This window comes from Zootermopsis nevadensis, unplaced genomic scaffold (assembly GCF_977971745.1).
Source record: "Zootermopsis nevadensis isolate Lab colony 2312 unplaced genomic scaffold, Znev_1.0 Znev_ptg000018l, whole genome shotgun sequence".
Classification (NCBI taxonomy): Eukaryota; Metazoa; Arthropoda; class Insecta; order Blattodea; family Termopsidae; genus Zootermopsis; species Zootermopsis nevadensis.
In genome coordinates, this window is record NW_028259150.1 from 6,603,287 (window position 1) to 6,628,673 (window position 25,387).

General features: G+C 38.3%; 1 protein-coding gene across 5 annotated transcripts in view; it reads left to right on the forward strand.

The window, feature by feature from the left end:
• The window catches only part of LOC110832994 (uncharacterized), a 116,510-nt gene that overhangs the window by 72,548 nt on the left and 18,575 nt on the right, over window positions 1-25,387 (forward strand). For 3 of the 5 annotated variants that reach the window (XM_087351230.1, XM_087351228.1, XM_087351226.1), the window contains exons 2-16: window positions 2,839-2,932; window positions 6,068-6,352; window positions 7,744-7,823; window positions 9,272-9,652; window positions 10,562-10,795; window positions 12,543-12,714; window positions 13,229-13,322; window positions 14,959-15,137; window positions 15,904-16,108; window positions 17,191-17,406; window positions 20,298-20,528; window positions 22,232-22,391; window positions 23,446-23,575; window positions 24,588-24,662; window positions 24,758-25,283. In XM_087351230.1, coding sequence (XP_087207356.1) covers window positions 2,839-2,932; window positions 6,068-6,352; window positions 7,744-7,823; window positions 9,272-9,652; window positions 10,562-10,795; window positions 12,543-12,714; window positions 13,229-13,322; window positions 14,959-15,137; window positions 15,904-16,108; window positions 17,191-17,406; window positions 20,298-20,528; window positions 22,232-22,391; window positions 23,446-23,575; window positions 24,588-24,662; window positions 24,758-25,283 — 3,062 coding nt within the window. The remainder of the gene's footprint in view (window positions 1-2,838; window positions 2,933-6,067; window positions 6,353-7,743; window positions 7,824-9,271; window positions 9,653-10,561; window positions 10,796-12,542; window positions 12,715-13,228; window positions 13,323-14,958; window positions 15,138-15,903; window positions 16,109-17,190; window positions 17,407-20,297; window positions 20,529-22,231; window positions 22,392-23,445; window positions 23,576-24,587; window positions 24,663-24,757; window positions 25,284-25,387) is intronic. The other 2 variants (XM_087351229.1, XM_087351227.1) reach the window with 2 other exon arrangements.

Sequence of the window (25,387 nt, forward strand, 5' to 3'; positions counted from 1 at the left end):
ATTGTGGTGCAGGCCTGTGCTTAAGGAAACTGTTTTCGATAGTCAGTGTGTTATTTGAAATAGAAACCAATTGTAAAGCGAATCACAATAACGTACGTCTGCAGCTCTCAGTTCCTTAACCAATGTAATGGGAGCTCTACAAGTCACTGTTAAACCGGGTCCCCTGATTGCATCACAATTTTCTCGTATCTGTTACTTCATTACGTCAATGAAAAGGAGAAAATTTTACATGGTTTTCCTCTCTTGATGAAACATAGAAGAACGTCTTTTCCTGAATGTTTGGCGTTTTTGTCTAAAAGTAGTGAAATCTCGGCAACCCTGAAGCGAAATTTCAGATGTACTACTATTAAAGTTTAAAAATGTACTGTTTGTTGTTGGTGTATTGGTTATTATACGATACCATTTTAGGTGATGAAATTATCAACCGTGTAATGAGGTGATTATACATGATGAATCGAATCTAGGTGTATCTTAAGGTACTAGTTGATATTTAACTGGGGCAAGTGAGGAAAACCACGAATCAGAAAGCTAATATGGCCTGAAGATCGTTGTCTTCTGGGTTGTACCGTGTTTTCTGGTAGATACTGCCCGACGTTAAAGAGGCCTTTACTGTCTCCATCATCAGGGTGATGTGGGAAACTGGTAGTTGGGGAACCCGCAGCCACTGTAAAGACTTGACAAAACGTAAACAAGAATTTGTAAGATTTTTAAAATAGAAAACAAAAGCAGCAGTGTAACGGGAGTTAAAAAACCACGCAGTGCCACTTTGAATGCTAGAAACGTGGCCTCGATATTCTTACTGATTTACCCCCAGTGAATTTGGATCGCCTAGTTTGCAAGCCGCAGATCTTTCCTTGAGTACACAAATTGAAATCCGCAGATACATAAAATCAAATAATGAGGTTGGCAAAACTGGATACAAATGGAAAACTGCGCATACAAATCGCGATTTGCGAAATATTGCTAGATAGTGCCTACACAGTTCAACTTCGCAGTTGTGAAGCGTTTCAGAAGCTTCGTCTGCAGTCCGTCGTTTAGATGTCTCCGCTCGACAGCAGAGTTCGAGAAGTTGTATTCTCAGCAACTAGCCATGGTATTGTTGTGATCTTTATTATCCATTTCTTCATTTGTTTTATGAATCTCTCATTGTTTATACCATGTGCAATAAGGCAAATAAATTGTAATTTATTTCACCAAAGACAGCAAGCATCTATGAAACGTCGGCCAATTTGTGCCAGAATATATGGCACCGGCATCCAGAAGACAGCCATGGTCATGATCGTCGCCGTGAAAAGCTTAAATATCACCTTCTTATACCTCAATTTGGCTGTAATCATGTTTGAATATGTGTTTTGTAGACTTTCTTTCGTCAAGATACTACTACGAACAAAACCCCTACAGGTTACATGGCCCAGTGTTGTTCTAACGTCTGTCCCCCTTGTCTTCCCACGGTGCAGCGCACGCCAAACCTGAACACCACCATAGTTTATGCAAATGTGACGTTTATTCGTGCAGTGGCCCGACTAAACACTATACCTAGATAAGCATCGTGACCGAGGTTTATCCTTATTTTTCTCTATATGCCACACGCACCTGCCCCTAACCCGAGTTCTGTCATCTGGAAAAACAAAGGTCCGCCATAAATCTGTCTCTTATGCTACGCGTCATTACTGCTCGCGGACAGGCAGATTAACTGTTAACAGTTTTGCCTCTTGACTCCTAACGGCTTCTTTGACATTGCTGTCTGAAACGTCGATTATTATACGAATATAAATATAGGGGTCCGCAGTGGCCGCGCGGTCTGAGGCGTGGGCCTTCTGCCGCTTGGTAGCTGGGACCGTGGGTTCGAATCACACTGAAGCCATGGATGTTTGTCCGCGTTTTTCTGTGTTGTGCTGTCCTGTGTACAGGTAGAGGCCTTGCGACGGGCCGATCCCTCGTCCAAGGAGTCTTACCGAATGTCTATAGATCAAGCCAACGAAAAGTTGGGACCCGCGGTGCTGAGGCACTTGAAGAACGGGTCGTTCCCAGTATCCCAGTATATAAATCCTGTTCCAATTTAAAGAAGTGTCAGCGTTAACAGACAAATTCCGTGACTACAGTTTCCACAGACGCTAGGAAATGTATATTTAAGCACCCGGTTATGGTACTATTTCTCCTCATAAACAGATTGAGCATTGCACACATCGTAATATAGCGCCTGACAGTTTTTGATAATGATTATAATAAAACACGTGCTTTGTTTTATATGTTAACAATTACGTAACGTGGTGTGTGACCGGTGTATATATACCAGTAATTGTGACTAAGTTAGATTATACACCACAGTCGAAGTCTGAAGGTTTCCGATGATTGTGCGTTATAATGTGTGAAGTTCGTTCATAGTATGAATTAGAAAATAATGAAACAAAAACGTTTCGGTAGTTGAATTTTACTTCCGAATGGATTCTACTGAGATTTGCTCAACCAGGGGCCCAACAAATAGTCTTTCTTCCCTACTCCTACTTTTTTTAACTGAAGACGGAAGCAGAATCCAGCTTCGAAACGTTGTAGTCATGTTACTTCAAACCTTAGACGAGTATTCTATTGTCGAAAAGTAGGGCTGAAACGTGTTTTGCATTAAAAATTATTCACTATCTGGACTTTTTCCGTCGTCCTTGTTTAAAAGAAGAAACCATGACGTTTCGAAAACTGGCTCTGTTTCCGTCTTCAGGCGAGAGGTACCTACTCAGTTGGGTCATTCAGATAGAACTAGTCTGAGTAGGTTCCGCGTCAGACGCATCGATAGACTGAAACTTTGAAACTTACCTGTAGTGTAAGTCTTCCGTTTTGTTGCAGGCCGGGGAGACTTCGTGGGAGGCATTGACAACGAGGCTTTGGACTTCAGTCAGTTGGAGGACTTCATCAATGACGACAATGACGCAAGCAATACGTACGTATTTATAGGCCTAGATTTATTGGCAAGGGCGTGAGTCCATAAGCCTTTCCCATTGGAAAAGTTAATTACGATAAAAAATTGCCTTCGGTAATCGCTCCACATAGCCCATTCCGGTGACCGGTCGGCGTAAAATTGGTTCTAAAATGAAAGAATGTGACATAGCACAGTTTCGTAGTATTTGCTGCTTGGTGCCCTATAGGGATCGGTTGATGCATTAAACTGTTGTCAAGCAACGTAACAGCTGTGGATACTTCAAGTAACTGTGTCTACGGCCAGACACATGTTGGGAGTAAACAGGTGTATCCAGAACTGCGCAAAACGTCATATTTGATCGAAATTTTATTTGATTAATGCTGAATTTAAGGGTTTCTTAAAATGAACTATTATTTATTTATACGACGTATTTTTCGTGTTTAGCTATGTGAGCTAAGAATCAGTTATGCAAATCTTTTCGCACCTGTTTGAGATGAGCTTAAAAGTTATTTTGCTCTCGTGTAAAGTGGCCAGTCTGAACGAAAAATTGTAATGGCTCCATAGTTTTTGTAAAATTTTCCACTATTAAATTTGATTAAAATAGGGTGTCCGTTCTTACGAGGTGCGATCGGAAAGTTTCAAGACTGCGCCTATAAAAACCCGTACACTTATCTCAGGTATTAAATTCATCCATCACCCTCGACGTAGTTCCCCTGGGAGTGAACACAACGATCCCAGAGCCGCTGCCAAGCCTGGAAGCATCCCTGGAAATCTTTCTTTGTCAGCCTGTCAAGCACCATATGCGATTCTGCCTGAATCTCTTCTATCGTCTCAAATCTCCTTCCCTTTAGCTGAATTTTCATCTTTGGGAAGAGGAAGAAGTCACACGGAGCTAAATCCGGCGATCCGGCAAGATCTTTGAGCTCTTGACAAACGAGAAGTCGATTCTGCTTCTGGTCCTCAGACAGGAGCCTTGGCACAAACTTAGCTGCGATGCGTCGCATGTGGAGTTCTTCCTTTAGAATCAGCTGTCAGGTCCCGTAGCCTATCCCAACAATGTCGCACAAGTCGTTGATGGTACGACGTCGATCTTCGTGAATGGCCTGCCGAATCTTCGTAACATTTTCGGGCGTTGTGCTCGAAGATGGTCGTCCAGAACGCTCGTCATCATCGACAGAGGTTCGGCCATTTTTAAAACGTGAATGCCACACAAAAGTTTGTGCACGACCCATTGCGGACTCCCCAAATGCTTGCTTTAGCATTTCATAGGTTTCCGTAGCCGTTTACGGCGAGACTTTGGCAAAATTTGATGCACACTCTTTGTTCATGAAAATCCGCCATTCCGAAATCGCAGGAGGGTCGGTGTAATGCACTACCAAAACGCCCGTAACTAAGAAACAAATGCTAATTCGATGATGCCGGCTGGCACACTAATTCACTATGAATGTAGGCCGCACCCCCTAGCTGCAGAAGCTCGTACTACATCCGGTTCGCCCTCTATTGACACAGTCTTGAAACTTTCCGGTCGCACCTCGTAAGTTGATTCATACGCTTGGTGGAAGATCACGCTCTGCGTCACATCAGCTGTGAATAAACGAACACACTTACCACCCACCCACCCACCACGTATAAAACACACACATAGTCATTTTGTAAATAGCCCTATATTTGATGTGGATATTGAACCAAACACAAGAAAAACATATTCAGACTAACTGCAATGTGAAATCTTGGTTTCACAGCAGTTAATTTTACATCTGCTATAACTGCTCTTCAAGTTCAGTGATGAATGCAAATTTGTAAACTTGAAGAAAATTGCTCTCCAACTAAATATGTTTTATCTCTCTGTCGAATTTACTTTCTGGTTGATCTTCAATTAAAGTTTTTATTGATCTATCGTTTGGAAGTTTGTAGTTGTTAGCTATTTACTTAATTAGTAAAGATAGACAGGTACCCCTGAAGGTAGGCCAACACTTTCTACGCGAATGACCCCCCCCCCCTTCCCGCATCTTATTAAAGATTAATTTAGTTTTCCTCGAAATGTTCGCAGTGGAAATCGGACATAATGAAGGAAATTTCTAGAAAACTTGTCGGCCGATTACCGTAGGGTCTGATACTGGATGATGTGGCACGGTAGAAACTGGTCACTTTTGAAAATTAAGGTTAGGAATTAAAGCTGGCGTGAGAGACGGCACAATAAGATGGCGGACGACATACAAAGGGGTGAGAGGACGGGTTCCGAGGTTTTGAAATTACAGAATGGACGGAATCTACACTGGACACGCTAGCAAGCGTTGCTTAGTTAATTTCCGAGTTCAATCTACTTTCTATCCGACCTTACGTTTTCTTTCACTCTACTTATTTCCCTCCTCCCCATAAAGCATTTCCCTTTAAATTAGTTATCGATTTTGTGTGGGAAAGTTTTCTGTATAACGACTGCCCACTGTTGCACATATTTTCCTTGACTTTGTTACGCGAACGTTTCGTCTCCTTGCGTTGACTAGCGGTTTAACTTGCAACACATACACCAAAAGCAAAGAAAAGTTCTCATTCCCCGGTCAAAAATGACCTGGCTGCCGTAATTTCTTATGCATAAATTTTACCATTGCCATTTGTGTGTGTTTGTATGTTTGCACTCACACACACAAACACATATCCATCATAACTTCATACATTTTACGCTAAGAGCGCTAGGTGTGCTGTGTAACACATGAAGTTCTTAGTGAGATTTCACGTTCTCACAGTGGCAATAATGAAGATGTCTGTCTTGTGGTTTCTTGCACCATTTAGTCTGTACCAACGTTTCAGAGGCGATGATTGTCCTGATTATGGAGGCAGCAAGGACCTGTAAAGTATCAGTTCACTTGAAGCATACTACATGGTGCAACAACACAGAAGACAGCTGCTTCATTAAGTTCCTTGTTATCCATTTCCCACTAACCCCGTACAAATAATTTCCAAAGAATGTTATTTTAATATGTTTGGAATAATTATTTACATTCATCCCTCAAAGGTTCATAGTAAGACACCATGTTTCACAACCATACAAAACAACTTGTAAACCACAAAAGTCTTTAATTATTTGTCACAAAAAAATCACAGTTATACATTTTGACTTCATAATCCTAAGACTGTCAACTTTTTTTGTTGTTGCAGGTACTTTGCTGACACATTGGCACACAATGAGGTACCCCGTCCACCACAGTCCAGTCACTCTGCCACCAACACACCAAATGTACCACCACCACCACCACCACCACCTCCACCTCCACCTGCTGCAACCATAGTGAATGTTGTCGTGGAGCCGGGAGGGAGCCCCACTCATCATATCACAAGTGTTATCAACTCTAACAAGACAGTGCGGATACCAGGAGGTGTGATTGGTACGTCACTACCCTTCAAACCTGGTACTGCAGATGGCTCCACAAACTACACACACCCGTGAGTATCGGTGACTGTTTCTGAGTCAAATGGTTGTGTTGTAATGGTTAACTCTCATACTTCATATTTAGGAGGTGCGGAGTTCTATTCTTGGCCTTCTCGATTCAGAATCAACAATTTATACCTATAGAGTATGTAATCATTAGCCCTTAGTCACACCATTTAAATTTGCTGTGTCTGATGCTTTCATGTCTGTTAAATTAAATACTCTTTGTGTATTGTATTTTAGTATGTTAGTGTGCATATGTATGTATATAGATACAATATGCCTGCATATATATCATAACTTAATTCCTATCAGTGGACTAGTGGTTAGCGTGCTCACCACAAGACCCAAGGTTTGCGGGTTCAAACCTGGCTGAGATCGATGAATTTTTAAGGGTGATAAAAATCCATAGCACATCTTCCTTCGGTAGGGAAGTAAAGCCAGCGGTCCCATGTCGGAGATTTATGGCATGTGAAGGAATCTTATGAGCATGAAAGATGTTTTGTAAGCAAAATTCATTGGGCATTTCTCACCCATGTCTCTCCTGATTCTCTACTAGATGGCTCTAGCAGACAAAATCAGAACTGAGTAGAAATTGTGCAGAGGCAGTGAGCTGGTCACTCACTACTCACAAATGCACACTTAAAAATACTAAGAAACCTCTGAAAGGAGGTGGCCAAGACCTGCACTGGGTTGTAAAAGAAGAAGCAGAAGAATTCATATACCTTAATATTGCTGAGTAATCTGTATAAGGCATGCAGTTCCTTGTGAGACTTCAGGATCTCATAGTGGCGAATATCAAGATTACTGTCGTTTGGGTTGTAGCGCTGTGTACTCTGGTAGAAGTTTACTGTTTCTTTTCTGTGATGATGGAAGCAACAAGTACCTCTGAAATACTCTGGTAAGTTTCTACCATACTACTGGTGCTGCAACCCAGAAGACAGCCATCTTCTTAATCTATGTGATTTGAAATTTTTTAACACATTTGGGAAGTATGTGTCTGCATTTTGCCAAGATGTTGAAACCAATCGGTTTTGTATTGAATAGTTTTGTCCCAGATAGGTTTTGTTTTTAGTTATTTTAATATATTTTTGTTTCTTTTATAGTCCATCTAGGTGTGTTTGGATGCATTGTGGAAGAATCAAAGACATAGATGGAGTCAGAAAATGACCATGGTATTGTGAATTACCGAACCCTTTATAAATTCTTAGAAACAAAACAAAGACTATTATATTAAACAGTTGATTGTCAAATATTCTTATATGCATTATGATGCCCTTTGTCCATCATTAATAGTACGTATAATATATGTGAGTTCCAGAGCTTCATTGTACCTTTAAATTCCTCATCTTGTTGTGTATACTACTAAACATGAGAATGTTAATTACTCTGAATATTTTTGCAGACACAATCTTCCAGAGAGTCCTCCAGATTCAGGTTCTGAGCCACCATATTCACCACCTGACCCAGGTGTCCATTCCCCACGTAAGTATTTTGTTGTATTAGTTATAGGATATTATTAAAGACAGTCACATTTATATCTTTTTCTGAATTTCACTTCTTTCAGTGGATGTATGTAAGAGATATATATGCAAACTCTATAGCTGAAATATAAGGAATTAAGGATTTTATAAGGCAGAGTTCACCAAACTAATTTTATGCAGAATCCTTTTGAATTTCTGCAGTATTAATGGAAGCCTTTAAAATATTTTTATGATGTAAAGTCAGAAACAGGAGATTAGAATTTTTACAATTTGTATGTATGTAAATTAATTAAATTATGAAAATATTGTTTGATTTTTTATGTACTTCTTATTAATGCCTTTCAAGACTAGAAAACTGAGAGGAAGTAAAAAGCAATAAAACTTAATTATTTAAATGCATTTCTGTTGTTTGAAATACATTTTTCTTTTATGTTTTAAGTGAAAAGGGTGCTTTCTGTTAGGTGTAGTGCTGGAAGTGTAGACAACTGAAAACTGCTGATCAATTTTTGAAATAAATGAGATATCTGAAGGATAAAATGCTTTACTCAAATAAAATTCCTTATGCATGTGTCTTTTCTCAAAATATATTTATTGTAAATTCCAGTTATACAAGCTGGCTGTAGACTATTTTAGTGAGGTTTTTGTTATAAAATGTTAACTCAGTATTTTATAGCCAAAATCATTCAAAACTACTATCACTGACCTTTTGTCACAGAATCTTTTGTCCCTCTACACAGAACCCCAGGGTTCCATGGAACTCAATTTGGGATACACTGATGTAAGGAAGTTTAACAGAAACATCCCAGAGGTAATTACCAGAGGTCTGTTTGGCGCAGTCACACAAAGCCACCAGAAACATTGAGGCATGCATGTCATTAAATTACCAAATGCTGAGATACAGTTGTCTGCTGGTAAAATCAACCTTGTGCAGCCTGCTACTATTTCTGTTGAACTTTGTTTTCTGGTAATTAGCCTGAAAAAGATTCTGTTAGCCTCCTACAAAGAATAAGTTCAGATGTACACAGGCCATCTTGTAATGCTAGAGTGAAGAAAATCAAGAACAGACGCGGCTTGGTCATGAAACTCTGATAGCAAAGGAAAGAAATGAATGCCGAATTTTGATGATAAAGTAGAAATTGATAAATTTGCAGGAAAGACCAGGATGCCTTAGATGAACTGCTGTGCCCATAATGCTTGAGAATACAGTAACAGCTATAGAGCATTCAGTAAAGATTATCATCTTATTTATTTGGATCTTAAATGCTTCTGTTTGATTGCAGGCAATCATTGGTAATGTTACAGTCTTGTTTAAATTTATAGATGTTTTTGTAATAATTATGCTGATGACATTAATATTTGTGTTTTGACAAATGCCTGTTACAAACTTTAGTCAAATGCCTGTGTCTCCTGTCTTACATCTGGAGTTTTCCATTTATTGTTTTTTTTCAGATCAAAAACATTCATCTGGAACAACAAATCTTCAGCAGGAAATTTTACTGCAGCATCCCGCTGGCCATCCACATTCTCATCATAACCATTCTCTGCCACATCATCATTCCAATATGTACCATCCATCACATCACATCAACCTTGTGAAACCTCCTCCACCCACCCCTCCTCATCACCATGGTGGTCATCCTCAACAACTCTTACCTGTGGGAGAGACGTTACTAGTACAACATCCAGTTCTGACACCACTTCTCACGCAGCAGAACAGCAACGCTCAGAACATTCCATCCCCAAACAGTACAAATCAACCCACGCAGGCTCAAACTCCAATTAGTTTAAATGTTACAGCCTCCTCTGCAGGGCCAAATTTACAAAATTTAGGTAAGTGGCAAATTGCATTAAATGGCTAATCACATGTTTAGCGTTCTATTTGAGGTTTCCATCGTTCATGTCGCCATCATCATCACAAGGGTAACAGGATTATTGAACTGACAGTGAACTAAATAATTAACTGTCTTGTAAGAGGTGGTTCAGTACCAGTAGTACAAAAGGATGGAAGTGTGTGGCTGCCATTTAATCACTGGAATAATTTACAATTAGCTGAAGCCGAGCTTATGAATGAGTGATCACAGTGTCAAGCTTTCCTAGAATCTGTATTTTAAGTATTGCATGCAATTGTAAATATATTAAATAAAGATTATCATCAATACCACCACCAATGCCATCATCATCATTTTGCTTTTTTGCATTTTGAGGGAGGATTTTATTTCTTGATTGCAGATGTAATGACAAGGCGTTGTTAAGTGTTGAGAGTTATGAATTAGATGTGTTATGGGTTAGATAAAGGATCAGGTCAGGAACATCTGCTTATCAGAGCCAAAGGAGGGAGGGGTAGGAGATACAGAGCTAAGCCTGGGTCTAATACGAGCAAGTAATTCAGGACCACCAGAGAGGAAGAGGAGGAAAATTTGGCCCCTTCAGACTCCTCCCCAAATGGAAGGGACAGAACAGGAGAAAGTGAAAGTTTGTTCTTGGAGAGAACTTTCCTGAAGAAGGTCTTCCTTGATAGAAATTGGTTGACATTGAATGATCTTCTGTCTGTCTTCAGATACTTCTTATGACTTTATTGACAATTTGTGACTTTATCATGTTATAATCATTACATTAAAATTGTGCAATTGTACATTATAATAAAGTCATGTTTCATACAAAGAAGCATTTTTTCCCAGACATAATGAAGCAGATCTAATATTTTCAACTAAGGAGACCTATGATTGTGTCTTTTAAAAGGTTTAGTGCCAAATACGTCCACCTTGACACTGGCAGCAGCACATGCAGGCCTTGCAAGTGAGCATCAGTCTAGCAACATCACAATCTACTCAACTCTGCAAGGGGGCTCCAAGAAAAGAAAGTTGTCACAAGATGGGGGAACTCCAGGATCAGGAGTCAATGGAAATTCAAGTGGTGCCACTGGAGGTCAGCAACAGGGCCTGAACAGTATGGTGCATGTAAAACAAGAACCAGGTGATTTCATCATTATGTTGTAGCAGTCATCTGAACTGTCATTGACTGTGATGGCAATTTAGCTTTGGGGATAGTGGAGTTTATCCCTACCAATTGATTTACAAAAAGATTTCATTTTTTTTCATAGGTTGAATATCAGGGCTGTCAGTTGCTTATTATTTGCCACTTGTGTACTAGTAGTAATCCTATTTATTACTAAATTAGTCACCCAGGTTATGTAGTAATATAACCCAAAGGAGTATAATGATGGCGTGTTACATTCAGTACTGTTGTTTCTCTGGACTTGGTTCATTGTTCATCATACTAAGAATGAAACAACTACATTTCAGGAACTGGCTCTGCTTCTGTGTTCAGGTGACAATTCTTATTCTGTGGGTCGAATAGAAGGGGCTACCCTGAAATGTAATGGCTTAATTTTTAGTATATTGGAATGATAGATCAAGTTTATAGAAACAGTAGTACTGAAAGTTATGTAGTGTTTTTGTTGGAGAGTGATCATGGAAAATTAAATTGGAAGTATGTGGAAGAAACGGTCATAAGCAGTTTAAGATACTATCTCAGCATTTCCTTGGAGGGGCTGAAGAAGATCATGAAGAACCTCAGCCAGAACAGCTGATCTCCCAAGTAGCTAAACAGGAGTGCCAACTTTTCAGTCACTGTATTTGATGTGTCTTAGTATCAAACCCGACTGGTAGGCACATTGTAAGGCCAGAGTGTTATACCTCAACTGTGACTACTCGCTGGCCTTTTATCAGATAATCTCAGCCTGTCATTCATCTTTTGGAACACAAAATTTAATGTATAAGATATGAAGCTTTTAAACTAGATAGCTAATGTATAGCATGGAGAGGGTTAATACAGCTAGACTGGGTTGCCTGCTGCCTGATTACCTGCACCAGCTGGGGCCACTTTAAACCATTGAACATCTTAATGTATATATTTTAAACTAACATAACGTATGAAGATTTTTGTCTTCTGGGTTGTTGCGCTGTGTAGTCTGGTCAATGTTAACCAATGTTTCAGAGGTCATACTGCCTCCGCCATCAGGGTGACCTCTGAAACATTGGTTACCATCGACCAGACTACACAGAAGACAGAAATCTTCATACTCACCGCTGTGAAAACCTCAAATATTACATAACATAAAGTACATTTCATCTGGTGGATGTTTGTTCATATTTTCAGTGCTCATTCTTCACCGTAGTTTATTTAATCATTTAATTATATAAGCCTTATTAACTATCTTTACCAACTCTCTAATTGTATAAAGCATATTCTTCTCTCCTAATTTAAATTTATGATGGTCACAGCTTTGCACATACTTTGAGACCTTGTTATGTAGTTTCTTATTATAGTGTTTTCTCATATGTAGTAGTTAAGTACAGAAAAAATTAAGAAATTGCAAAAAATTTGTAAGAAAACACTCTGATGTTAAATAAACAGTAAAGTGAAAATGTTTGCATGTTGTAACAACAACAGAAGGAATAAGAACGAGTGATGATGATGATGGTGGTGTTGATACGAACAGTGGTGATAATAATAATTAATAAATAAAAATTAAAAGTAATGAAAATGGCATAGTCAGTAGCAAGTTGTCTTCCTGTAAATAATCATTTTAATATTTTAGGCTGGGAAGATTTTAGTTTGAAATTCTTTTTGCCTCTATGGAATATTTGTACATGCCTTTAGGTGGATGTGCCCCACACAGAATTGTTATTCTTTACCGTCTTGTTTTACTTTCTTACAGAACTGTCTCCAGACTCGAGTTCTAATCAGACAGGAGTGCTGGATGATGACTATGGATTTGAGATTCCTGGAGAATCAGGAATGTATTTGGATTCCAGTTACCAGTGCATTCGTTTTCAACCATTTCAGCAGACTTCATGGCATGTGCTTTGTGACCAGAACTTAAAAGAGCTGTAAGTTTGGTATTTTTTTTAAATAATCAAGTTTTAATATCTTACTCTATTTAAATGTAAGGCACCTAAATATTAGGCAGTTCTGTTTTTTCAAAATTAAATATATGGAAAACATTTAAATTGTGATCTTCTAGGTTATTCAATAAAGATAGGCTAATATTTTCTATGAACAGGCAGAGTAATTGTGGCACTAAGAAAGTAATTTTGAGGCTGTAACCTGAATTGCAGTCTTTGTAAATGAAACAACAATCAGCTATTTTAATTATCTTGTTAATAGTGCATCAAATGAAGAAAGTTATCTTTGTGAAGAGAAAATCCAGAAAAACTAAATTTCTTGCTTTTAGGGCCCATGTGTACCTATTCTGAATTAGGGAATTTAGTGACCCTTGTTTATAGGAAGTTGCATATTATTTTAATAAGAAGATACAGACAATTATGTGGACTGTTGGGCACAAAGATATGTGAGAATTATTCAGCACTTAATTATTTATCACAGTGTAAATGTCTCTTCCAGCCCTGTTCCACACTACAGAGTAGATGCAGACAAAGGATTCAACTTCTCTAATGCTGATGATGCTTTTGTTTGTCAGAAAAAGAACCATTTCCAGGTAAGCAAACATGTTAGTAGTTAATGAATACAATACAGATTTGGTTTTAAAAATATATAGGTAACCCTCGATCTGCACCGGTTCAATTTTCGCTGATTTAGAATAACGCCGATTTTGAAACCAGCAAGTCAAAAAGTGAAAAAAATATATTTTACTATTATTTATAACGTTTTACAATGTATCTCGTACTGATTCTTATACTAAATCGTAATACTTACATCGCTGATTTTGGATAAAAATTATAAATACAGTCATATCTGCAATTACGTATGTTTTGTTAACGCACATTTGCTTCAATGAGATCGATGAATCAGTAAAAGCTGTTTGTGAAATGCAAACTTTTGCATATGCAAGTTTGCTCTTATGCTGTTTCATTCCTGGCCCTTTAAACTTTCAAATGACTAATTTAATCTCTGTGGAGGTACCGGGGGTTATTTTTACTACGCGATTTTCTATAGGTCGGCGTCATACATGAATGCAACTATCGCATAACAGCAGAGATGACTGTACACATCAATCACATGAAAGAATTGCAGTCAGTCATGAGGACCAACGAATTGCCGATTGTAAGTGTAGAAAATATGTTTTTTAAATTCCCTTTATTTTATTTATGTAGAGCTTTAAATGTAATGCCATTATATTACTCGTCAATGTTTGGGTGCTGGGAATGCGTGTCATTGACCTCCCATTGATTTACATTATAAAAGAGTTCCAATTTGCGCTGGTTCGTCCAGGAACGCATCCCGGGTGTAAATCGAGGGCTACCTGTACTGTAGATTGTATATGATGAACAGAAAGAGAGGACATAGTTATGGATGGAATTTGAAATGTATAATGCAGTTAGATTATCTGTAAGTACATATCCTTGACTTGTACTGTGAATGATTTTTGGAATGTAAGTAAATTATATTAATTTAATTTATATGACAGGAAGGTTATAATCTCTCAGTCAATAAAGTTTCTGTCTTATATGGAATCTGTATGCTCAATTGTCATGTGAGCATGCCATTGGACCTTATCTTGAGTGAAATGAATGCACTCCACCTCCTCACATTCTATATCTTCAAGGTCCATCCTAATATCCACTCATTTATGCCTAGGTCTCCTAAATGGTAACTTCCTTTAAGATTTACCAACTTAAATTGTGATTGCAGCTACAGTGTGTATTACATGCCATGCCCTTCTTATTCTCTTTGAAAACTTATTCAGTATGATGGACACTTATTTAGCTTCAGTCAGTAGAGTCAAGTAAAGCTGGCCCACTATACGCCATGTAGGCACTTGGTGTTGGGGAGAAGAGGTGTAGCTCCCACTTATTCTTGACCTTGGCACTAGATGGGAGTGAGTGTTCAGCATCAAGATCTTTCAGTTGTTAGATGATAATAATTCGAATTGAACACTATTATTTCTTTATTTAAAGATATGTGATAAGAAATATAATATAAGTTTTAAAGGAAAATTAGATATTATTACCTAAATATTTGTCTTCATCAATCAATAGTTCTTAATACATATCATCTTAATGCATGTATGCATGTGTAGAAATTGAAGGGTTGCACAATTTCTTCAGTAATTGATCACTGCAGCCAAATTTACACTAAATGTTCCATAACATTAATTACGCTTCTCCATACAGATCACATGCCATGCACAGCTTCAGGGTGATGCACAGTTTGTCAAGACTGCTGAAGGCCTCAAGAAAATTGCAAGCTTCCATTTGCATTTCTATGGCGTTAAAGTGGAGTCCCCAACACAAACAATCAAAGTGGAGCAATCGCAAAGTGACCGCAGCAAGAAACCCTTTCATCCTGTGCTGTAAGTTAACATGTCATGAACAGATTTCAGCCAGTTCACTGTTACAGACAGAAAACTTCCACTGCTGTGTGATATGGATGGAACTACTCTGCTATTTATACACTGTGATATAATAATATATATTTTTTTAAAATTTTACCAATAAATAAATGCTAAAAGAATTTCAGTTTTATATATTATTGTTTTTACAGATAAAGAATTGTGGCTTTCATGTTTACAGGACTGAAATATTGATGGTTAGGTTAGGTTAGGTTGGTAAAGCAAACTTCTTTCTGGACATTATCCATCATCCAAGTTTTAATAAAACATGATGTTTCGAAGATTGGAGTCTATCTTAGTCTTCAGGTGAAACCTATTCTGTTGGACCCAATCAATAGATCTAGTCCATATCTCCAGACATCAGAATTAAGCTAGGTTGGGTTGGGTTGGGTTGGGTTGGGTTGGGTTGGGTTTGGTTAGGTTAGGATGTTGGCCAATGCACAGCTGTTTGACTTCATTATTTTTCCTAACAGTGATCTCAGACCCTTACTCTTATCTGAGGAAAAAATCAGTTTTAATAGCTGCAGGTGGGTTGTAGGCCTGTGGTGCATAGGTTAAAGTTTATTGGCTTCAGAGGACTATGATATCACCAGCACCAATTACAGAGGTTACATTCTGGCAAACCTGTCACAACTGTTAAACTGTGTGCACACAGTACTCTGCAATGTTGTTAGCAGTTCTGTATTAGCTTGTAGTTCTGCAGGACTTAAGTCACTTTGAATTTCAGTGTGGATCTGCAAGGAGAACAGGTGACGAAGGTCACAGTTGGACGTTTACACTTTAGTGAAACAACATCCAACAATATGCGTAAGAAAGGGAAGCCAAACCCTGACCAGCGCTACTTCTATCTGGTAGTGGGACTCCATGCGCATTGTGCAGACAGTAACAACTACCCCATTGTATCCCATGCTTCTGAGCGTATTATTGTCAGGGTAAGTATTACTACTCCAACCTACAGTTACAAATTTTCTGTTTGGTTTTGCTGTACTAATTTGGAACTAGACATGGATATAATGTTCTGTTAGAAAACTTAATAGAAAGAGGCCACTCATTAGACCAAAGTATAGATTAAATCTTGATAATAACTGCGATACTGGGAACGACCCGTTCTTCAAGTGCCTGAGCACTGCGGGTCCCAACTTTTCATTCGCTTGATCTATAGACATCGGTAGGACTCCTTGGACGAGGGATTGGCCCATCACAAGGCCTCTACCTGTACACAGGACAGCACAACACAGAAAAACGCGGACAAATATCCATGGCTTGAGTGGGACCAAGCGGCAGAAGGCCCACGCCTCACACCGCGCAGCCATTGCAGACACCTTGATAATAACTGTTGAAGGAAATGTATTGTCATGATGTGATTTGAACAGGATAGGGTGATAACAGTAAAGAACTTTTGAGTTAAAAGAGAATAAATATGTACTTCAATTTGGAGTTATAATATTCTTAAAATTTATTCTTAGCATTGTTAAAGACAGGTAACACTGTATTGTATCAGAAATTTATTTTTTATTGTATTTTTTAAAATATTTATAGCACTGTAAATGTTTCAGATATAGGTTTTAGAGCTAAATGAGGTCTGTATGTTATGTATGTACTAATCTCTTTATGAACCTTTTTAAGGGAATTATTAGTTTTGAATCTGAGCTTTGTGTGAAGTTGGGATTATATTGGACAGGTACAGACCAAAGTTAAATTTACTTTACAACTTCTGGCATAAACCCCTAGTACCATATTTAATTGGAATTATCTGGTAGTTTTGGAGAAGAAACATGCAGACAGACAAATGGCCTCATCATTATATGTTTTTGTTTACATAATAATGTATGAGTCAACCAAGACACTAACAGAAAAGGAATGTTTGCCTTTGTCAGTTTTTGCATACACTAGCAAGTCTAAGAAACTTAAGTTTATTTGATTTTGTGCTAATAAGGATCATAATTTGTTTCTGTAATTCTTTTCAAATTCCTATACCGCATACCATCTAGAGCAGTGTACCTGAAGACACCAGGCTTTCCTGTTTCAGGCATCAAACCCTGGCCAGTTTGAGAGTGATGTAGAACTTTGCTGGCAAAAGGGTCATACACCAGAATCTATCTTTCATGCTGGTCGAGTAGGAATCAACACAGATCGACCTGATGAAGCGATGGTTATTCATGGTAACCTGAAGGTGACAGGTCATATTGTGCAGCCAAGTGACAGGCGGGCCAAGGAAAACATACAAGAGGTGAGATCTTACCTTATTAAAATAATACTGTGAGGTATCCTAACACATTTGCAGTTCAGAAGATAATTCCTGCTGTCACAATTCTTACAATAGCCAGTGGAGCTTATGATTGGATTTGTAAGCATACAATGCATGTATTTGTAGGTAGATGTTGGTGGTTTGGGGATGATATTTTACTACACAAAATAGTATGTTTCACATGAAATTACTGTCTCATACACTGTTAGCCATGCTGCAAAAACACTGAATATTTGATAAAACCTTTCACATCAATTGCATATTTTATATTGGTTTAAGTAATGCACAGAGCAGTGTATGTAACTGCTGATAGCACAGGTAGACAAACACCAACATTGTGTATTAATATCATGGTCCTCCGCTTTGTAATCATCAGGTGGTTATTGATTCAGTTAAAATATTGTTTTTGAAACAAAAGTTTGAGAAAGGAATAAAATTTTCTACTTAAACTTCTAGATCAGTGATTTCTAAACTTTAGCCAATATGGTTATTTGTGGCCACTGGAGTTTCCAAGTATAGCCACTGATTGTGTTCATGTTTATTATTATTATTATTATTATTATTATTATTATTAAGTGTTCTGCTCCACTTTATGGGGTATGTACTCATGTACCCATGTACTCCTGGGTGGGTGAGGACTAGTGTCCAGCATAGTCAGACTATGATGGTGAAAGGTACTACCTCTCCCCATTACCTTAACCCCTTATTATTATTATTATTATTATTATTATCCCATCTCTTCACCACTTTATGGGGTATGTACTTCCATGTACCCGAGACAGACCTCGTCCCTAAGGTACATAGGGCAGCAGCTATTCTGGGATCCATATTGTTTGTAGCAACGACAGACTCAATGTCCCCAGGAGCATATGGCAAAACGGGGGTCTTATCTATGCCGTAAAAGTGTCAGGTGGTAGTAGAGTATATGTAAAGCAGCATTATGTCGATGAATGTAGGCGCAGCTGGCGTAATGTTTACATGCCGACAAAAGATGCATCAACGTCTCTGGTTGCATTCAGCATGCCCTGCAGACAGTATCCGCTACCCCCACACCCATCACCATTCGGCAGCACACAAGTGTGTTTACAACACAATCTTGGCATGCTAAGATGAAACTCTCGGTTTCAGACTTTAGTCCAGCCGACTGTAGAAAGGCGAACGTCAGGTCTTTTGACAAACCCATTTTTTCTACATTTTTGAAGAAGGCCCCATGCATGGGTTTATCTGCATGTTGCTTGAGCAACAAAGTTTGCTCAGCCTTCTTAACAGTGCCCTTGAATTGGTCTGACATCAGTGTCAAGAGGGGCAACTGTCTTTGCTGTCCAACTGAGCTGGTGTCGAAGTCAAATCCGAGGTCATTTGCTGCTCTCTATTATTGTTATTATTATGAATTGTTTAATTGGTCCACAAGCAGCCAAAAACTTCAGGCGTGTTGCCGTCATAACTCAAATGCTTGCAGGCCAGATGAAACTGTAGTCACGGCTCAAACCACGAGATGGGCGGCTACAGTGAGTTGGGGTCGTGCGCACGCAGTAGTCGGAGCGACCCAAGAAGCACGGCCTTTTGCTTCCGGCTGAGTAATGCTTCAGCATTACGCTGGCAAGCCGGAATGAGCTTGATGTTAGCCAGCAGTGACGACTTGACTCCTCCAAGAACTCCAGTTATAAGGACAATTAATTTGACAGTGAATCCTGGGTACAGCTGTCTTAGCTCAAACACAAGGTCTTGATACTTGGTCCGTTTTTCAGCCTCCTTCACAACTATGTTGGTTTCAGCCGGGGCCGAAAACTCGATGACATACATGGTGCATCCAGAGGTATTGATGAGAACGATGTCAGGTTTAGTGGCTGTTAACTGCCTGGTAGTGGGGAACGAATAGTTCCAATAAATTTTACATTTGTCATTCTCAACAACGGACTCAATGTCCCCAGGAGCGTACGGCAAAATGGGTGTCTTATCTATGCCGTAAAAGTGTCTCAGGTGGTAGTAGTAAGTAAGTAAAGTTTGTCCCGCTATACGCCATGTAGGCGATTGGGGGGAGTGGAGGTATAGCTCCTCTCTTTCTTGACCTCGGCACTAGATGGGGTGAGTGATCAGCATCACGCCCCGGCCGGCTTTACCCCCGGGAAAGGACCCCGGTACCCATTGTATAGGAGGCTGGGTGGGGTGGTAGTAGAGTACACGTAAAGCAGCATTATGTCGATGAATGTAGGCGCAGCTGGCATAATGTTTACATGCCGACAAAAGATGCATCAACGTCTCTGGTTGCATTCGGCATGCCCTGCAGACAGTATCCACTACCCCCACACCCATCACCATTTGGCAGTACACAAGTGTGTTTACAACACCATCTTGGCACGCTAAGATGAAACCCTTGGTTTCAGACTTTAGTCCAGCCGACCGTAGAAAGGCAAACGTCAGGTCTTTTGACAAGCCCATTTTTTCTACATTTTTGAAGAAGGCCCCATGCATGGTTATTATTATTATTATTATTGAGTGTTCTGTCTGACGACAGGTCCATTGTTCTGCCCAAAAAGAGCTCGCCAGTTTTCCCTATTCTCAGCTTCTTGTTTTAACTCCTGAAACTTCATCTTCTTCTTCCTCCTCTTCTTCTTCTTCTTTTTCTTCTTTCATATTAGTAACCAGACTTCACGTGATATTAAGTTTTATTCTGAGATTGGAATTTATTTTCTTTTTCCATACCCTGAATGACACTGAACTTTAATGCATTTTTTCATATCCTCTGAAGATTTTGTTTATTTTCAGACATCCAGTCTGCCTCAAAGAAATTTTTAGGCCCCCAGGGACCACTGCTCCAAATTTTATAAACAGTGGTATAAAGACTGTAAATTAATGTGGAAATATTGTTATAGTGTGACACTCGGGAACAGCTACGAAATGTTCAGAAGCTGCGCGTGGTGCGGTACCGGTATGCACCAGAATTTGCTCTCCATGCTGGACTGGCTGCCGACCCAAATGTCACTGCTGATACAGGTGTTATTGCACAAGATGTACAGAGGGTTCTGCCAGAGGCAGTGCATGCTACAGGTGACATAATACTTCCAAATGGCCGGCGAATAAATAACTTCTTAGTTGTAAACAAGGTTTGTACTTATTTTATTCTTGCATCTGAAGAATTATGACAATAGTTATTTCCTTTCAAGCCGTCCGCAGTAGCCATGCGGTCTGAGGCATGATCCTTGTGTGCCTGACTGCTGCGACTGTGGGCTTGAATCCCACTCAAGGCATGGATTTTTGTCCGCGTCTTTCTGTGTTTGTATAGGTAGAGGGCTTGTGTCGGGCTGATCACTCATCCAAGGAGTCCTACCATTGTCCAGATCAAAAATGAATAAAAAAAACCTCGACACCTACGGGTAAAAGAGAATGAGAGAAAGAGAAAGTATTTCCTTTCAGTGACAGACTTCTTGGGCATTATCCATTGTCCTAATTTTAATTGGAAATAACATTTCAGAGGCTAGAATCTGTCTCAGTTATGAAGATGGTTAATGAGTAAATGCATGCGTATGAGTATGCCCCTGGAAGTGAACCAAAATTAACTGTTCCAAGATGAAACCTACTGTGTTGAGTCCATTTGCTAGAGATAGAGTCCAATATAATAAGTTTTACCTGAGGACAGAAAGATTCCAGTCTTTAACATGTTTTTAATTAAAGTTAGGATGATGGATATGTACAAGAACTTTCTTATTGTAATCTTTCTCTTCAGGGACCTGGTTATACAAAGTCCGTTTTAAAGTTGAGAAGTTAACCCATTGCTATATGTAAAACAGTAGAATTTGGTAAAATTAAATTTTCTCTGCCATATACAATGTAACTAAGCACAGTATATGTAGGACATTTAAATTAACTGGTCTAATAGTATCAGAATATATTTAATGTAAATGGTGTGGCTAAGAAATGAATTGGTTCTGAACCATTTTAGTAATGCTATACAATGACTCTAGTCTGATGTAAGGGTTGCCTCTTCAAGGTTTTCAGATTGGTCTCCCTTCATATCTTTATTTTTATCTCCTGGAGAGAGAATGTCTTAACAGTTTTAGGCCTCTCAGGAATGAGGCCCCTTGTTGATCCAGTGGCTTTCACTCAATATTTTCAGGCTACATTTATATATCTGGTGGTCTGCCACATCTGTCAGCCAGGGAATGCACTTTTTTATAGGTTTACTAAGAGATGCACTACAAGAAAGTTTAAATAACTAATAATTTCAGTTACTAACTAATGTCAAAATAATACTAACATTTCTGCTGTTTTTATCAGTACATTCTTTGCACCACAGAAATTGTTAACTGTATGCTTACCCTTTAGTAATGGAGACAAAATTCTGGGCAGTGGTGTTGAGAAATATAAGTGATACATACTTGAATATCGCATAACAGACATAGTAGCTATAATACTTGCAAATTCTATTAAATTTGCATGGCTGTTATACATATATGTTTTTTTTTAAACTGGCACTGAAAGTATCAATTTCTTTGTATAAAATTTGCCACTTTGAATTTCTATTATTTGCAATGTGTTTATTAGAAATTTGTGTTACATTCAGAGATGTGATATATGCATTTTTATATCTAAATGCTTCTAAACTTTTACATTTGAAATTTATGTATTACAGTGATTTACTCTTCAGAAACAAGCTGCATCAGTATGGAATAAAACTTCAGTTTGGGGACTTGCTGTTTCCAACGTTTCAGAGAGTTTTATTTCATACTCATCTAGCTGGTTACTATAGAAGACTATTTAAAGTTAATCACTGAGAGAAATTTAGATTTAATTTTGTTTCTTATTCCAGGAGAGGATCTTTATGGAGAATGTGGGAGCTGTAAAAGAACTATGCAAGGTGACAGACAATCTGGAGACTCGTATTGATGAACTTGAGAGAATGAACCGAAAACTTGCCAAACTGAAGCGAATTGACAGCCTCAAATCCACATCATCAAGCATTTCTAGTGGTCAGTATATGAAGCATTAATATCTAAAATCTTCTTCTTCTTATACCCTTTTCACTCCTTGTGGAACATAGGTGCTTCCCTCTGGAGGTTTCTTGATCTGTTAGACATTTAGTAGGACTCCTTTGATGAGTGGGTCAGTCCATCGCAAGGTCTTTACCTGTACACAGGTTAGCACAACACAGAAAGATGCAGACAAACATCCATGCCTTGAGTGGAATTGAAACCCGTGGTCACAGTGTCCAAGAGGACTAGACCCCCACCTCAGACTGTGTTGCCACTGTGACTGGAAATATCTAAAATAGAATACCATAACAAATTATTTAGTATCTAATCAGTCCTATGGTGTTTGTAAGTTTTTACTTTTGTTGTGACTTCTTGCCTATTTGAAGAGAGTAGAGCTACTTGAATTAATTTTTATTCTAAATTAGTGTAATATTTCTTATTCCAACAGCGTTCCTTTTTACTGTTGAGGTCATGACAAATTCCTTCTCAGAACTCAAAGAGTGGTGGCTTGTATGTTGATGAATACTGAGCAAATGAGGATGAGTGTTATAGTATAATTGATAATATTGACAGTGAAATGCTAAGTCAGTGGTTATCAGTATAATATTTTATATTTCTTGCCATGTGGTCTTGTTGGTGATTTGCAGTGGAAGTTGTATAGATGGTATGTTTCCTGTGAATGCTTTTAGCCACCTACAAGACTTGCAACAATCCAGAAGGCCACAATCCATATGTAATAAGAAATAAATAAAATACTAGAAACATCAAATGTTTTTATTTGATTTATTATAATTTAATGCTTTATTAAATTACATCCAATTAACTGTTGTGATTAAAATTTGAAATATAAATTAAAATTAATAACATTAGTGTGGAGTGGCAGGTTCTAAAGTGCAGTCATTTAATTCATTGCAGCTGTAATTCCCTGCCTTCTGCCACATTTTTGGAACTCCAACTTAGAGCTGGTTTCATCTCTCCTTCCATAACAATTAATTTCTAGATTTTCAGTGTTCATTAGGCTATAGGCTAAAACTAAAATTATTATTTTCAGTTACAAGTAAACTTTCTGGAGCCACTCTCAAGCATAGAAGATGCAGTCGCTTAGATGCAGATGATTTTATGTGTTCCAACAAATTTATCCAAATTACTATAGTGATTCTTGTACTCATCATGGCATTCTGGTAAGTAGTATATAGGTCCATGACACATGGTTTTTTCTAGAAATGTTTATGGTTGTCTAGCAGGGCACATATTTCCTGCTTTTTCAGAACCCAAACATTTGTCACCCTATATAAAATAACCTGCTGCTGGAACCTGCAGTTGAATTCATTCAATGCCTCTATACCAAATTTCTTAAAGATCAAATTTGATATTGATCTCCCATTTATACCTAGACCTCCAAAGTGGTCTGTTCTGATGAAAATTTGTGACCAGAATTTTATATGTAATCTTTTATTTTCTTCTGTCTGCTGCATGTCCTGCCCATCCCATTGATTTAATCAGTGTAAGAGTATTAGAATACAAATTATGAAGCTCCTTGTTGCATAATTTCTGTTTTCCCTTGCCATATCTTATTTCGTTTGTCCATATAGTTATAACAAAGCTTTAAAGGTTAAATGTAGCACTATTGAGATAAAACGCGGTAGAATTTGCTAAATACATTTCCATTGTATGTAGAAGTGAAGACATCCCTGTGCTGTGGCACTGCTTCATGAAGACATGAAAGCAAAGCTCCATGAAAGGCTAAGAGCCTGACTCATTAAGCTTCCCCAAGAAATCTTACATTCTTGTCATTTATAAATAGTCTTTCAAGGCCATGCAGTGTGCTGCTTTATGAAGGTTAAATGGGCTAAACTAATTACAAATGTAAGCCAGTGGAACTTCCTTTATGCTTCTTTTAATTTAAATGAATGAAGAAATTACCATTTATTTTTAATGATAAGTGTGTGTGTGTGTGTGTGTGTGTGGGGAATAAAAATATTTTTTTTTAAAACTGAACACTTTATGAACTCATTGTTTATTGATATATGCGGTTTCTAACATTTGTCTTTACAGTAACAAACTGCTGTCTAAGATGTACTACTAAGAATCATGCTACAATCCACTATACTATGAATTCATAAGAAAGTAGCATGCTTGTCATACTTCAGACCTAAATATTAGTTTCTTTTTCAGAGTTATTTGTCTTTTCAGTTTGGTAGCAATGGCCACTCTGTACTTCTTGGAATTCCAGAAGAGAAATAAACTAGACCATGACATTCCTCACAGGTAAACTAATATTTAGAATACATTATTATTATTCATATTTGTTACTTTTATATTCTAATGAATGCCAGTTAATTTTTTATTTTCTTTCTCTGCAGCCAGCATGTGGGACAAACAAGTCCCCATGTTTCAACAGCACAAACGCTGACCTTCAAATCAGTATTTTCTTCTCATCCTAACCTACCACCTATGACTAGTACAATGTCTCCTGCATCCTTTCCATTAAACATACCCTCTTCAAAACCTTCAGTGAAACATTCATATTATACTAAGGATCTCATGACCAGTTCTTGGTATCAGACCAGAACTCCTCAAAGACTGACTAGTATATCTCCCATTAGCAATGACCCTGGGTTATCTAGGAAATCAGTTGGTCCCCACCACATAAATCTGAACAATCCTTTATCGACAACAAAATCAGAGTACACGGTATCCGAGGGTCCCTCAGACACAGAAATGTTCTTGTCTCCTGCCTCATTGAGAGGAAATGGTGCTGCAAGAGCCTCTCCTCCCATTCTTGGAAGGCCACATGAATGTTCCCATTTGGTTGGGGGATCTGGAAGCAATGTGGGTGGCAGCAGTAACCTCCATCACTATTTTGACAATGAAAGCCCAATATGTCAGGTTTGTATATCATGTTCTTTTAGTAAGAAATTGTTTATATAATCAATATCTTGCCATTTAGAATATTAGAAGACAGGTAGGCTGAATAAATCATAATGCTGGAA